The 14874-nt window shown below is 31.7% G+C and overlaps 1 protein-coding gene across 2 annotated transcripts in view; it reads left to right on the forward strand.

Moving 5' to 3' along the window:
* The first annotated feature begins 9719 nt into the window (after positions 1-9719).
* Positions 9720-14874, forward strand: part of LOC143075959 (uncharacterized) — a 28080-nt gene continuing 22925 nt past the window's right edge. For both annotated transcript variants that reach the window (XM_076251563.1, XM_076251561.1), the window contains exons 1-5: positions 9720-9815; positions 10903-11088; positions 11952-11987; positions 13508-13668; positions 14036-14494. In XM_076251563.1, the coding sequence (XP_076107678.1) occupies positions 9755-9815; positions 10903-11088; positions 11952-11987; positions 13508-13668; positions 14036-14494 (903 nt within the window). In that variant the 5' untranslated portion in view covers positions 9720-9754. The remainder of the gene's footprint in view (positions 9816-10902; positions 11089-11951; positions 11988-13507; positions 13669-14035; positions 14495-14874) is intronic.

Here is a 14874-nt window from a genome sequence, read left to right on the forward strand (position 1 = left end):
ACCTTTTCTTTTCATAAGACCCTTTTGACTTTGTTATATTTGTGTTCATCAATATTTCAGCAACTAGATGATATTTTTATTATATTTTTCGGATTTGTCTTTCTTGATACCAATTCTAGTTTCGTAACAGTCATAAAGACTTCTTTGTTGTTAATTCTCATATGTGAAATGTAAATTATTACCAATAAGGTCACATCTTTAAAAAATAATTTAAAATACTTAATCAATAAACATTAAATTGACTTTGTTATCATATAAAAGAAGAAAGATTGCTCTATCTTTCGATATAAGTTTCAAAGTTTAAAAAAATGTTCTTCATGCTACCAACTTGAATAGAAATATGAACATTTTAACTAATTTAAAGAAGAACGTCACGATATGTGTAAACTGATACACACAAGAATTAAGATGTTATACGGCGCTGATTACATGATCACAGATTATAAGATAGCGAGAGCTGTCGTATTTATACTCTCCTATAACGTTTTTATTAATTATTTTATTTCAATACACACATTATAGTTGTTACATAATTTGAATTATATATTTCAATGTAAATATATTGACAAATACGACGTCACCTCAAAAGTATTGATAAACTGAAATGATTCAACAAGCATGGCATAAAATCTTGATTGTATGTCTTTAGCGAGGAAAAGACTCGTTGCAATACACAATTAATGCATATACCTGTTACATTCGAATAAAATAAAACGCAAGATAGGCAATATGTTTAAATTTAAACGAATATTTTCAAATGTTTTAAACTGTCGTTTTAATAAAAAAAAAAAATCATGCAATATTGTTTCCTCCATGATTAGATAACACACACACACACACACACACACGCATCAATAAAGTTTAGATTTGTTAATTAAAACATGTCAAAGAGAGTTTCAGGTACACGTAGACATAATAAACAAGAGAAGGTGGTCGACTTAGCCGAAAGAGTGTCAGAAATTATGTGTACAGAACAGGAAAAGGATAATAAAAATGACAATTATCTCAAATATCGGCAAAAGATTAATCGTATTATAAGTTATGTTACATTTTATAACTGAAAATCAACGATGACGCTTCATATGCAATTACGTACTAAAAAGGAAATCAATTGGAGAGAGTTGTGCTTTGGACAGAAAATATTTATAAAAGAAGAGAGAATTGTTCCACAAAGAGAAATCTTACCAAATGAATACAGAGTTGAACGACTTATTTCCAGACAATTAGAGAAAAGAAAGGTAGGCATTTAACCTTAGTTTGGATGAAGTTGAAGTGTGTCCTCTCTTTGAAATTCAAAACCACTTAAAATTATGTTAGTTAGTTTAAAACGAACTGACTATTCCCTTCCTTTACTGGTTATATAAAGACGTACAATTTCCATTTATTTATTAAACATTCAAACTTAAGCTCGGAACTTGTTTGAAATAGTGGACAAGCAGTTTTATCAATAAGAGATTCTCTGTTACCGTTTATACCATGTATATAGCATCTGCTTCAAATATGAAAGCTCTTCTAAAAGATATTTGCTTAAAAGGGTCTAGGGTAATATTTTAAGAATCCACATATTATAACAAAATAGTAGCCTTTTTTTTTAACCTGGACGCTTTGACACTTTTACATGTATGCCTTGATTTTTATTCTTCAAATTAAAAAAAAATCTGTGAAGTAAATATTTTTTTCTTACAAATTTGTTGATAGAAGAATAGTTTTTCAAATGGAGAGAATGAAATACATGTACATAATCTATCTCCACAAAAGAAGAAAAAATGGTGTCTCATCCTTATTTAAAATTTCACCCAGAACGAATACGCCTGTTTATTTCGTTGTGGCATTCATATGTTTATTGATAACTACATTTAACCCATATACGCTCTTTCGTATTTATAAACATGACTTGATTTTTGCATTTGATTTTCATCAATATTTCAATTAACAATCTTATAGGAACACTTTTTCGTAATGTTAAATTATTTGCAAACAATTTTGAGGTTCTTTTCAAAGTAACACATCTTTGATTTGTATATGTATTTATACATGATGCCGTGTTTGTTTGCATTGTCCACTTGTCGCGTTATCATAAAGTACGATCTTTGATAAACTCCCGCATAGTACATATATATAAGGAGATAACCACATATCATTGATTACATTTTGTAAGCACCCCATCTCTAATATTTGCGTCTATGAGAGTTTTGTTTTTAATAAAATGCATTATATCAGATGTCTCGTTTATTCCAATGATGACGGATTTTTTTTATGAAGACAAATTGTGAATTGTGAATTTTGTTTCCAGACAATTTTTTCATATTGGCGCTTAATGGCATAGACCCCCTTTTCTTTCCTTTGGTGTGAATATTTCGTTAATTAATTTTCTTTTAAATGTGCATATCTATATATTATCTTTTTTTGCAATGACGTTGTCAGTTTCTCTAGAGCTTGTGATGTCCGCCTCTTTTTTTTTTTTAAATAGAAAGAGCTAGCGGACTACTCATGACATTCAAATGTAAAACTATAAAGAATATAAAAGATTATATATAATTTTGAATTGATTAACTATAGATCTTGCCTTAGCTGTGAAGAATGTAGGACAGAAAGTCACAGGACAAAAAGTCACAATTCATTGTTTTTCATATTGTTGTCTTTGAATAAGAAAACGCTTATTTTGAAAAAAATATTTTGGTATTTTTATTGAACTATAATATATAAAACAACTTTGAACAAAATCATAAAAAAAAAAACCGAAGATGATCAAATAATTGTTAAGAATTTACAAAATGTCAAAGTGGCTTGGCAATTAAATGGCTTTATGGTACCAAGAAATTTATCCTTTGCATGATTAAATAAATTTTAAATGTTCAAGTATAATGTTACATTTCCTTAACTCTATAAATATATGTAACAAAAAATAAATATTTCAAGATATATCTCTTATATATTCAAACAATTGTCAACAAATGATTTGTGACTTTTTGTCCTGTGACTTTTTGTCTTATTAAATTTGTGACTTTATGTCTTGTGACTTTCTAACCGTTTACCGCTGTATTTGAAAATGCGAAAAAGTAATTTTGGTTCCTCCGAACAGTGGTTGTCGTTTGTTTATGTGTTACATATTTGTTTTTCGTTCATTTCTTACATAAATAAGGCCGTTCCTGGATAGGTTTTACTCAGTATTTTGAGTTCATTTCCAGTACTATACAGATACAGATACAGATACAGTTAGTTTTCTCGTTTGAATTGTTTTACATTGTCTTATCGGGGCCTTTTATAGCTGACCATGTATGCGGTATGGGCTTTGCTCATTGTTGAAGGCCGTACGGTGACCTATAGTTGTTAATGTGTGTCATTTTGGTCTTTTGAGGATAGTTGTCTCATTGGCAATCATACCACATCTTCTTTTTTATAAGTTCTTAATAAGATACATATGTCCCGACTTCTCTTGTTTTTCACAATTCTTCTAAGAAACATACATTATGTGTTATACTTTATTACTGTGTATGATACATGTGCCGATTCTTATATTCATATCAATTTTTATATTTGACACACATTCCTTTTTTTACAGGAGCTTATGTACATGGTGAAATGGGAAGGTTACTCTGTTTACGAATGCTCGTGGGAACCAGAGGCTCATCTTAACCAAGTTTTGTTAAATACCTTCTATACACCAGAAATCGACGATTCACGTCTGGAGTTATCAGCTCGTAACTTTGAATTGGCTATACAACAGAGGCTTAGAGGGAAGCACAATACTATGATAATTAGATTTGACCTTGATGTTTTCAGACATTGTTTTGGTATAGAAAACAGTTACATTTTACAAAGTGTGGATGATTTTGAAAAATTACCACTACAGAAAAACTGGCATTACAACCTGAACGCCAGTGGACGTGGATTGAAAATTGCATTTCCATTAACAGTCAAACCCAAATTACATATGAAAAAAGTTTATATTTCTGAAAAAGGTACTTTGGAGATGAAAACTGTGCCTGTCGAGACGTTGAGAACCAAGAGCTTATTCATGTACAATTTAAAAAATATGTAACACAGCAGCAAACGACTACCACTAATATACCGGATCCTGACATAGGACAGGCACATACATACACAATGTGGCGTTGTTTAACATGTTAACGGGCGCCAAACCCTTCCCTAACCTGGGACAGTGGTGAAACAGTACAACATAAGAAAAAACTATATAAATCATTTGGAAAACTAGCTCAGTCCATTTTATTACAATAGACTGCTTGATATAGCTAACCTTGTTTATTGCAATATAATAGTCTTGAAATAAATTGTCGTACTATAGTAATCACACTTATTTTCTTTTAAATGTTTAAAGTCACGAACATCGGCTGGTCAGTGTTTTCGTTATAACTTCAGTTTTTGGCAGAAATTTATGACAGATCTTTGCTTGCTTTAGTTAAATTTATTAGAAACTTTGATATTAGTAGATTAAGTGCCCGTTACATTATATAGACTATTGTTCCGGACTGCCACGGTATTTTTCCCTTTTTAAATGTCTACTTTTTATTTTTGTAGTTGGGTTGTGGACTTATTGACGTACACATCACCAATTATTCATAACAAAAACACATGCTGCTATAAAATGCTTATTTATTACATATTGTTCTGTTTAAGGGAGTAAACATTATTTATTTTATAAACATGTAACAGACAGCCAGAACAAAAAAAAAAGAATGTTTCCAAACTCTTAAGCAAATATTCAAGTTATGAAAAAGACAAAAGAAACAAAAACAGGCCTTCAAATATTACCATTAAAATAAGTGATATTAGAACAAACAAAAGCATATATACAAAAAAAAGCATAACACTATTCCTCCTATAGAAATATGAATAAATCGGGGTATTAGAGTAAAAAAAACACCATTAAAATCTAAAGTAGAATAAGATGACACGTAAATTGTTACATTTTACTAGTAAACTTGTCAAAACCGAAAAGCAAATTTATTTTGCATGTTTATAACATAAATTTGAGATAAGAGACAAAAACTACAAGGTGTTAATTGCCAGACCTCGTTATGTAACCATGCACGCTGGGATGTTGAGATAGCAATGTATACTCCGAGTTATCTGTCCTTGGAAGGAGTTTTATCAATAACATTGGATTACCTCCCTTAAACCGGACTAATTCTTGGCAATGATGTTTAGTTTAAAGACAGCATAAAAAGGCTTAAGAAAAGTGTTACAGTAACTGTACTATGTGTTGGTAGAAATAAAAACACTATTCAAATTTTAATGCAATGCTTATAATTGGTTACCTTTCAACTGACCAATAGTATAATATTAATCTTTCTTGATTTACGGAATTTATAATCAGGATCAACAATTAGGATTTGAAACTTTATTTGTGATAAGATTACAACATGTTAAACCAAAGGTCGGAACAATATATCTATGAAAAACGAATTACGTACAACGTAAAATCACCAAAATAATGAACTCCAAGGAAAATTCAAAAAGGAAAGTCCCTAAACAAATGGCAAAATCAAAAGCTTAAACACAACAAACGAATGGATATTCTTGACATGGTACAGGCATTTTCTTATGTAGAAAATGGTGGATTGAACCTCGTTTTATAGATACCTAAACCTCTCATTTGTATGACAGTCGCATCAAATTCCATTATATTGACAACGACATGGTCTTGGAAAATTATTTAGGAAATATTCTCACTGTAAGAAAGGCCAACAAAATATCACTGTTGGACAATAACATAGTGAACAAACATTAAATGTCCCGATCATAAACATTGTCTCCGTCTGTCATATCAGATTTACTATATATAAATTCCTACAGTTACCCTATAAATATTTAAAGCCTTTAAAGAGCCGGCATCGCTAATTTGCATTTTCAATTGTAACGGAGGGGGTCGGTGACGACACCTCCTGGGACGTGTAGTGGCCAGTACTTTGTCCCTATTCGACCTTCGGGATACCTGATATCAGATTATGGCTGAACAACAGACAATGAATCAAACGAAACTATATTTTATTCACAAATGTACAATAATTGCATTAAACAAAGTCGGATAAAACAGGAGTCAGAAAACTTTCTTAAATGGAGTTCAAATATAAAGTAATTTCAAATGTAAAATGAAAAATAGAGTGTTCCAAGAGTTAGTCTTTAAAGGGAAGTAAATTTGCTTCGCGTTGTGTTTTGAAGTAGTTAAATTGCACCAAAAAGGGGTGACTAAAACTCTGGCGAACTGCACCGAAGTGGTGGCTAACTCTAGATTCGAGTAGTACTAATTTTAGTTCCGGCGAGTATTTGGAGGTCTGTGCAAGGCCGACTCCGACTGAATAACAAATAAAATCCTAATCTTGTCATTAAACAGGGTAACTTTAACTGATAAGGTATCAAGGAAAACTTGAATAAATGAATATTCTTAAAACATTATAAAAACATCAAAAGTTAAATACTAAAACAGTTAAATTAACAATCCTTACTTTTATCTTACTATATTTAAATCAAATTTAACTTAAAATAAACATTTAAATACTAAATAATTAATCTGTCCAAATTAAGGGGAATTAACCTAGGCACACCAAGGCACATCTATTACACAATAATGGCCTCTTTTTGGCAAGTCATCATTAAAGGGCAATAATTCCACAAAGAATTTACTGACAATTTCAGTCATGTTTCGTATTTGTAGATCTTGTCCTACTCGCAATTTTTGCCTTTTAAAGTGTGTACTATCTCTTCTATATATAGCAAGTTTGTATGCAAAACTTGGTAAAACGGTTCATGTAAGGGCAATAACGCTGAGTTTTAAACCTTGTTAATTGACCTAATTCTAGATCTAGACAATCTGATAATTTATTTTGTTCAGTCTTCTCTCTATCTTTTATAGTACTATGTAAGATGAATGGTACAAATGCAAAAACAAAATCGTGAAAATCGTCATGTAAGAGCAATTACTGATTAATACCAAGAGTCGACAAATCATTTTATGGTGAGGTAATCTATAAATGAATCGATACTACTTAGTTTTAAAAATTACATCATTTACCAGCCACATTAGGATGACCTTTACTTCATACGCTAGAGGTTTAATCTTCATCTTCGCTAGCCAAGGGTTACTATCCACTCCCGCTCTCTTCACCCTTGGCTGATTGAGCTAACATTTGTGATATCAATGTTGCGCCATCTATCGGAAGATTAAAGTCACGCCCATTCCGAATACATTATTCTTGACCAATGGTAGCACTTGAACTCTTCAATTTGAAGGTAAAAACACTGTAGCGTCTAGATTCTACACACTTGGTAAAGCCGGAAACGAAAATATACGTCAACATTCATGCATTTGTGCATGAAACATACACAGGAACTTCTATTAGTTGATTAAAACATTTCAGTTGTCACTAAATATAGTCGTATGTTAAGTGATGTAAAGACTTGTTGCGCAATAAACACGTGGCAATTGTTTACAAACACTTTCTACATCTACACGTGATCATTTTTGATTGGATGAAGCGAGTTTCTACTGCAACCAATAAAAATCATTACCTTGTGTCTCCGAAATTTTATCTCAATCCGCCAAGGGTGAAGAGAGCGGGAGTGGATCGTAACCCTTGGCTAGCGAAGATGTTTAATCTTAAGCTCAATTGAAATTTGAGGTTAGATATAATTGCGAATGGAAATGGGGAATGTGGCAAAGATACAACAACCAGACCAAATAGCAAAAAAAAAAAACAGCAGAAGGCAACCGAAAGGTCTTGGATACAGTGAGAACATCCCGCAACCGGAGGCATGCTTCAGTTGGCACCTAAGCAAAAACAGATGACCCTACTGACCAACCAAGAAAACATGTAATACAAAAACTAACAACAGTATTGATTATCCCTTATCATGTTAAGTTTGCAAATATCACAGACAAGTAATAAACACCATATTACCTCGTATACATTTCTAGGAATATAATTGTTTAAAAACAAGCGCGTGGAGACCGTGTATATCCATATTAGGTTAGTAGGCAGGGCTAATTTCAATACAAGGTTAGCAGTGGTGTTATGTATTTTTATAAAAACAACACAGTGTTGAGGAAAAAACTGAAACATTTCAACAGACGACGAAATTGATGAAGAACGATTGAAACAAATCCATAAAACACATTCAACGTAACAGGTTGTTATTGTTGGCTTTTGTTTTTGTATAGACCAATGGAAGTAGGTTCTTTGTACCAACGATATTGACGTCTTGATCACTTTGATAGGCTACTAGTGTTATTATAAATCCAGACGGTAAGTCAAATCATTACATAGTGTGCTAATTAATGACCTAACACGATTAATATCGGGTCCGTATATATCGTATTAGATCACTATGCACTGTCATCCGCACACATCTTATCCATATGAAATAACATAACTTAAGCAATAACATTTTCCCTATCACACCGCGAAAGTGCTAAGAAAAGAATAGAATTCAATTCATTTAAATTAAATATTTTATTTTACTTTATGTATAACATTACACAATACATTTTTAAAACATTTGTGTATACATAAGCCAATCTGTACAGATTTTTATGAGAGACGATATATATATATAATCAACTAAAACAATATGTATGTAAATAATAAATATAAGATATGAACGGTAAAATTATACAACATTAATATTCAATTATTATTTACAATATAAAACTTCTCGGCGTCTTTTCAGAATTAAGTTACAGGTTTTGGCACATAATCTTATATTATCTTGATCCGAAAATAAAAATACCATTTTCTGACAAATTTATAAAACTTTAAAATGTTCACCAATTTCAATAGACTCAGTAAAAAGAACTTGTCTAAGATCATTATAAACAGGACAAAGTAAAATAACATGATATTCATCTTCAACAGTATTCAAACAATTCAAACAAACATTAAACAAATGCACAACGAGGACTTTTTAAGATCAAGTAAACTATGTTGGTTCTATGGTTTGCATTTATTCAACAGTTTCCTGAATATTATAATCCATTGAAACTCGTTTCATTTGGTTAGACAATGAACTAAAGACTATCATAAAAGAACATTATTCTAAGTAACTTGATCCATAAGTGTTATCTAACATGCCTGTAAAACTATTAAAATGTTGATCCATTTCAATAGACTCAGTAAAAAGAACTTGCCCAAGATCATTATTAACAGGACAATGAAAAATAACATTATATTCATCTTCAACAGTTTCAAACAATTCAATCAAACATTAAACAAATGCGGAGGAAAGATAGTAATGATAGTATTCATGATTTAAAAATGAAAAAGAAATACACCAAAACATACGAATTTAGCTAGGTCGAATTATTCAATTGCAAGTAATTAATTCATTGCCAATGTGTTGTTGCTGACAAAACTGAACCAAAATAGCTGCTGAAAGGAAATTTTTACTTCACATAAATTCTTTTTCGAACGAACGAACGAACGGACGGACGAACGAACGGACGAACGAATGAACGAACGAACGGATGCACAGACCATAAAACATAATGCTCATAAATGGGGCATAAAAATGCACAACGGGACTATTTAAGATCAAGTAAAATACGTTTGTTCTATGGTTTGCATTTGTTCAATATATTCCTTAATATTATAATCCATTGAAACTCGTTTCATTTGGTTTTAAAATGAACTAAAGACAATCTTAAAAGAAAATTATTTTAAGTAACTTTATCCATAAGTGTTATCTAACAGGTCTAAGGTCAATGCCATTATGCTTTAACCTATATAGTTCAAAGAGAATGAAATATTTCACCTGTGTCTTTTTTGTCAGCTTCTTGTATTGGACAACATGCAAAGCAGGTAATATATTTAAAGTTAATTTATAATCCTTTTTTGAAATGATTTGAATTTGTGTCATAAGCAATAAATATATAGCTATAAAAGTGGGTCGAAAGATACCAGAGGGACAGTCAAACTCATATAAGATATAGATCATTGTAGATATTACATGTCTATTTTTGCATGTTTTACTTCCGGAGCACCTGAGATCACCCCTAGTTTTTTTGTGGGGTTCGTGTTGTTTATTCTTTAGTTTTCTATGTTGTTTCGTGTGTGCTGTTGTTTGTTTGTCTTTTTCATTTTTAGCCATGGCGTTGTCAGTTGTTTTAGATTTATGAGTTTGACTGTCCCTTTGGTATCTTTCGTCCCTCTTTTACTAGTACACATTGACCTTTCCTATGGCACATGTTTCTTATAGCCTGCACATGATGAAATATGCATACAAAACACAACGTGGACTAATCCGAGCACATGAACCCCAATTGGCTGCTCCTGTCCTCCTTTCAGAATACCCCAGTCTAATTAAATGTTTCTACAAAAACAAGTTTCTTGCTCAATTTAAAACATTCAGTGATGCTTATAAATTATCGATGTTAGACGAGTATGTGTTTTGAACCACAATCTCATAGACGGGCGATACCTCTAACTGTGATCAGATGTAGCGTAGAAACATCATCAAGTTTAAAACACCGATTAACGCTGTCTTCCTAGACAACGTAAATGATGTTATACATTTACGTTAATATAAAAAAAAAATATTATTAGCTGTCTACTTTTTTCATTCTATGGGATTTGTTTCCAACATTCACTCCTACATGCAATGTAATATAAATCAAATTTCGGGTTTCTTCAATCTGTTTGACCGATGCCTTTTATAAATTACTTTACAATATTGTTCAATGCCGTTTTTCCCTACAGCTGTCCACATAATTAATTATACCACACCTTACTGTTTTCGTAAATAGCTAATGTGAAAATGGGAACTCTTTACATTGTACCCAAATATTATATAGCAATTATGAATATAATGTTTATTTACATTAGTAAAATGCTATTTTATAATAATATATCGTGCATGATAACGTTGTTATTTCTTTGTGTTGTGCAGCCAACATAAGATCTGCTGGTATTGGTTCGGCAGCATCTGGTACAAATTCAGTGGTAATATTTCCCGCCGTTAACCAATCTGCTACTACGACAAGACCTGCTACAGTAGGGACTCATCACAATCATAACGAAAACAAATTGAATATAGGATCAAGTGCTCTAGGGAAAAACCCTATAAACTTTATTGGTAAAAATATAATATTTAGGATTCCATTGAGCAATAATTCGAAACCTACAAAATCAAACTTCATACTGCAAAATTTTCTTTTCTATAGTTTTTAGTGTTTGATACTGGCCCCTATTCTTCTGACCCTTTTTGTAACATTTTAGCATATTACTGTAAACCAACTTATTTTCGCGGATACTTTATTTCGCAACTAGCCCTAACTAGTCTACTTCGCGGCGACTTAATTTCGCAATTATCTAATTGACTTGATCTAGTTAAATAAGAAAAGATCCGAGTTATACATATTCGCGACTATTTAAATTCGCGTTATTTTTCTACTCGAGAAAGGCGCGAAAATAAATCGCTTGCGAAAATAAGTTGGTTTACAGTTTATAAACTTTTTGTTATACATGAGAGTCTTACATTATTTTATATCAAGTTATGAGAGATCTGTACTGTTTTTCCATTTATCAAATTAATGGAAGGTCCAATACATTTCGGTTGATAAAAAATACGTAAAACACAAAATCCTCATATTCCCCCAAAAAATATGTCTTGTGAAAAGAGGCGGACGTAACAAATATATCAAAATTGAAAAGCTCGAACAGACTGTGACAAAACTATGACAAATGCGCGAAAAAAGGAAAATTGACAAAACCATGACAAGTGTTCAACAAACAAAAAGACGTTTAGGAAATGCACTATCTAACATTTAGATAAATACACATGTATGTACAACTTGACTCCTGTGTTATATTTTGACTTTATCAATCAGTAAAACCTTTGAGGAAAATCTTTATTGTGAAAGTAGACATATTATAGATTTTTCGAAGAAACAAAACGACTTTTGTCGTTATCATAATAATTCATTACGTGTATTCCAGATTTTGGTAATGGTAATAATAGACCTGACTCCAAAGGTATGTTTTAAATGTTTAGTTTGACTTATTTAGGAAATTGAAGACTTGATTGTATCCTCTATCATGTCTATATGTTTCAAGCAACTAATCATTTCTCATTTCACCAACAGACTGAACAACCAAAAAACATCATTCAATATTGTTTATTTTGAAATTGTAACACAGTGATGACTGCTGTACCCATGTTTTGACTATTTTATTAATTATGTCTGTTTTGTTCATGCATCGTTGTAAATATAACGGAATTTGATGCGACTGGCATGCAAGTGGGAGGTTTAACGCTATAAAACCAGGTTCAATCCACCATTTTCTACATTTGAAAATGCATGTACCAAGTCAGGAATACGACAGTTGTTGTCAATTCGTTTGATGTAATTTGACGTTTGATTTTGCCTTTTGACTAGGGACTTTCCGTTTGAATATTTCTCGCAGTTCAGTATTTCTGTGATTTTACTTTTTCCAAACACCTTCAAACATACTTATGCATCCAAAGACTCGTCCGATTTTCATATCTTTTGTTTCACAATAACGCAATAAAATCTATTACCAACAACAGTTGTTAATACACATGTACAGACACTCGACTATTCCAGAAAGCAGCTAACATAGTTATGTTGTATTCTCCACTCTCATTTTCATAGATTGATATCATGTACATAGTTTTAATCACTATGTCTGTTCTCTGCACTGTTTTGTTTTGTATATAACTTTATATTAACTTGTTTTACATAAATAGGCCACTTATGCACCAGTTAAAAATCATCTTTATTCAGATGGGAGACTGGACAAGTAAAAGAAGAAGAAAAATTAATTCTTTGGTTCAGGTCTAACTTTTCTTAGAAGCACAGGTGTAAAATCATCCCCAAGATGCATGAAAGTCCATTTTTGGACTAGCTGGCGGGGTTGTCGTTCCACAGCCCTAGTCAGTACTCATAAATCCTATCTTACGTCAAAACAATCCAAAATAAAACCATGCAAAACCACAATAACTGTAGACATTATATTTTACTGGTATAAAGGACAGAGTATGATGTCCAAAACGTCCATGACACAATGTAACATTCGTCAGAAACATAAATATTGGCCTTTTCAACATGTTTTATTCCAGCGTCATTGATGAGTCTTTAGAAGACGAAACGCGCAACTGGCGCAAATATAAAATTTTCAATCCTGGTACATTTGTATCTATGATATATATTATATACATAAGTTTGAATGTCTTTATGAATTGGCTAAGACTATGTACTACTCTTGAAATAAATAACAAAATGTTGGTATGGAATCAGATACTTCTGACGGTTTCTTATATTCCATTTATTATAAACTCCTCTATGACAAAAATTCCATCAAATAACACTTTTGAAATACAGACACATTGTTTATTCATATAAGATATTGAAATATTCTATTCAGTTGAATGATATATCTCGTATCGGAACTACATTTAAGGTAAAGATGATAAATACGTGTGTAGTGCTGAGCAAGTTAACTAAATCTCTGTGTTTTTCTATCATATACAGATGGTGATTGCAGAAACATAGATAATGAGAATATAACTGCAACAAATTTCGTCACATTTAATACAGCACTCGCAACATCAGTGCACTTTTATGAACAACGGAGAAACCTAATCGTCGATGCTTTACTAAAGTCTGAAGGAGATGTCTTGTGTTTAAATGAAGTATGTCGAATCGTTGTGCTAAAATCCAAATTATCTTCAGTCTCATTTAAAGGCATACATTGATGTATGTCTGAATATGTAGTAAAAATTAAAAACAAAAACAAACAGCTTTTCATTTAAAAAGTGTTAACTCTTTGGTTGCCATGTATATCACAAATCAAAGTAAGACTTAAAATTAAACATTATTTAAATTATAACACATTATCAGAGTAACAGCTCGTTGAGTGCTTATCTTCAATCTAAATCTTTGGAATAAAAGGGTATAAAAATTCGTCATCAGAGTGGTTTATAAACTATATTAACTGTTAGCTTTAAAATATTCTTCTGTTTAAGAATAAAAAAATCAATAAGACATTTTTAACTTCAGGTATGGTATGTTGATGATTTAGTTATGATACAACAAGCCTTACAGAGTAAGTTTCCGCACTCTTTCAGCGCAGTTCACAATGACACTTCCATCATAATGGAACAACAGACATTAACCAAACCTCCGTGTTTTTCTATTACTTTCCAAACAGTTTTTAAATGTTTTCTTACTCAATGTAATACATCTAGTAGTAGGGGAGACCAAGCTGGGTGTTTTTTGCAAAACTGCAATGGAGCTCGTTTACTTTCTGAGGAATGTTTAACATGTGTTCTGTTAAGCGGCACCAACACTACTGATGTTTTGGCAAAGTGTGTTAATCCACCTCCATCTAGAAAATTCAATGCAATGAATCTACCTGGACTTGCATTATTCAGCAAACTACCGTTGACTCAAAGGAAAACTCAGAACCTGTTACCTGGTGTTAAACGACTTGTTCCTAGATGGGTGCTTTCGGCTGAGGTAATATTTGTTATACGTATGATAGCGTATTGCGATGTATGGATTAAGTTTTTGTTTCAGAATTTCGTTAATATAAAAAATAGCCGTTATCCTTCAACTTTACTTTAAAAAAAAAATCAAACGATATTTAGTCTGCGTTAATAAAAAATGCGTCAATGAGACAGAAGCCAAACGACATAAACTACTTTGGACTCTCAATGGCCTTTCTTCTAAATATAATAGAAAACAAACCAAATAAACTCATAATGGATACCAGGATTGGTATTTTTTATTTGCGCCATACTCATCGGTGACGCTCGAATCAAAACAAATTACAAAGGCCAAATAAAGTAAAAAGTTGAAGAGCATTGAGGACCAAATAAAAGTGTTGCCAAAAAAAG

The sequence above is a fragment of the Mytilus galloprovincialis genome, chromosome 5 (assembly GCF_965363235.1).
Source record: "Mytilus galloprovincialis chromosome 5, xbMytGall1.hap1.1, whole genome shotgun sequence".
NCBI lineage: Eukaryota > Metazoa > Mollusca > Bivalvia > Mytilida > Mytilidae > Mytilus > Mytilus galloprovincialis.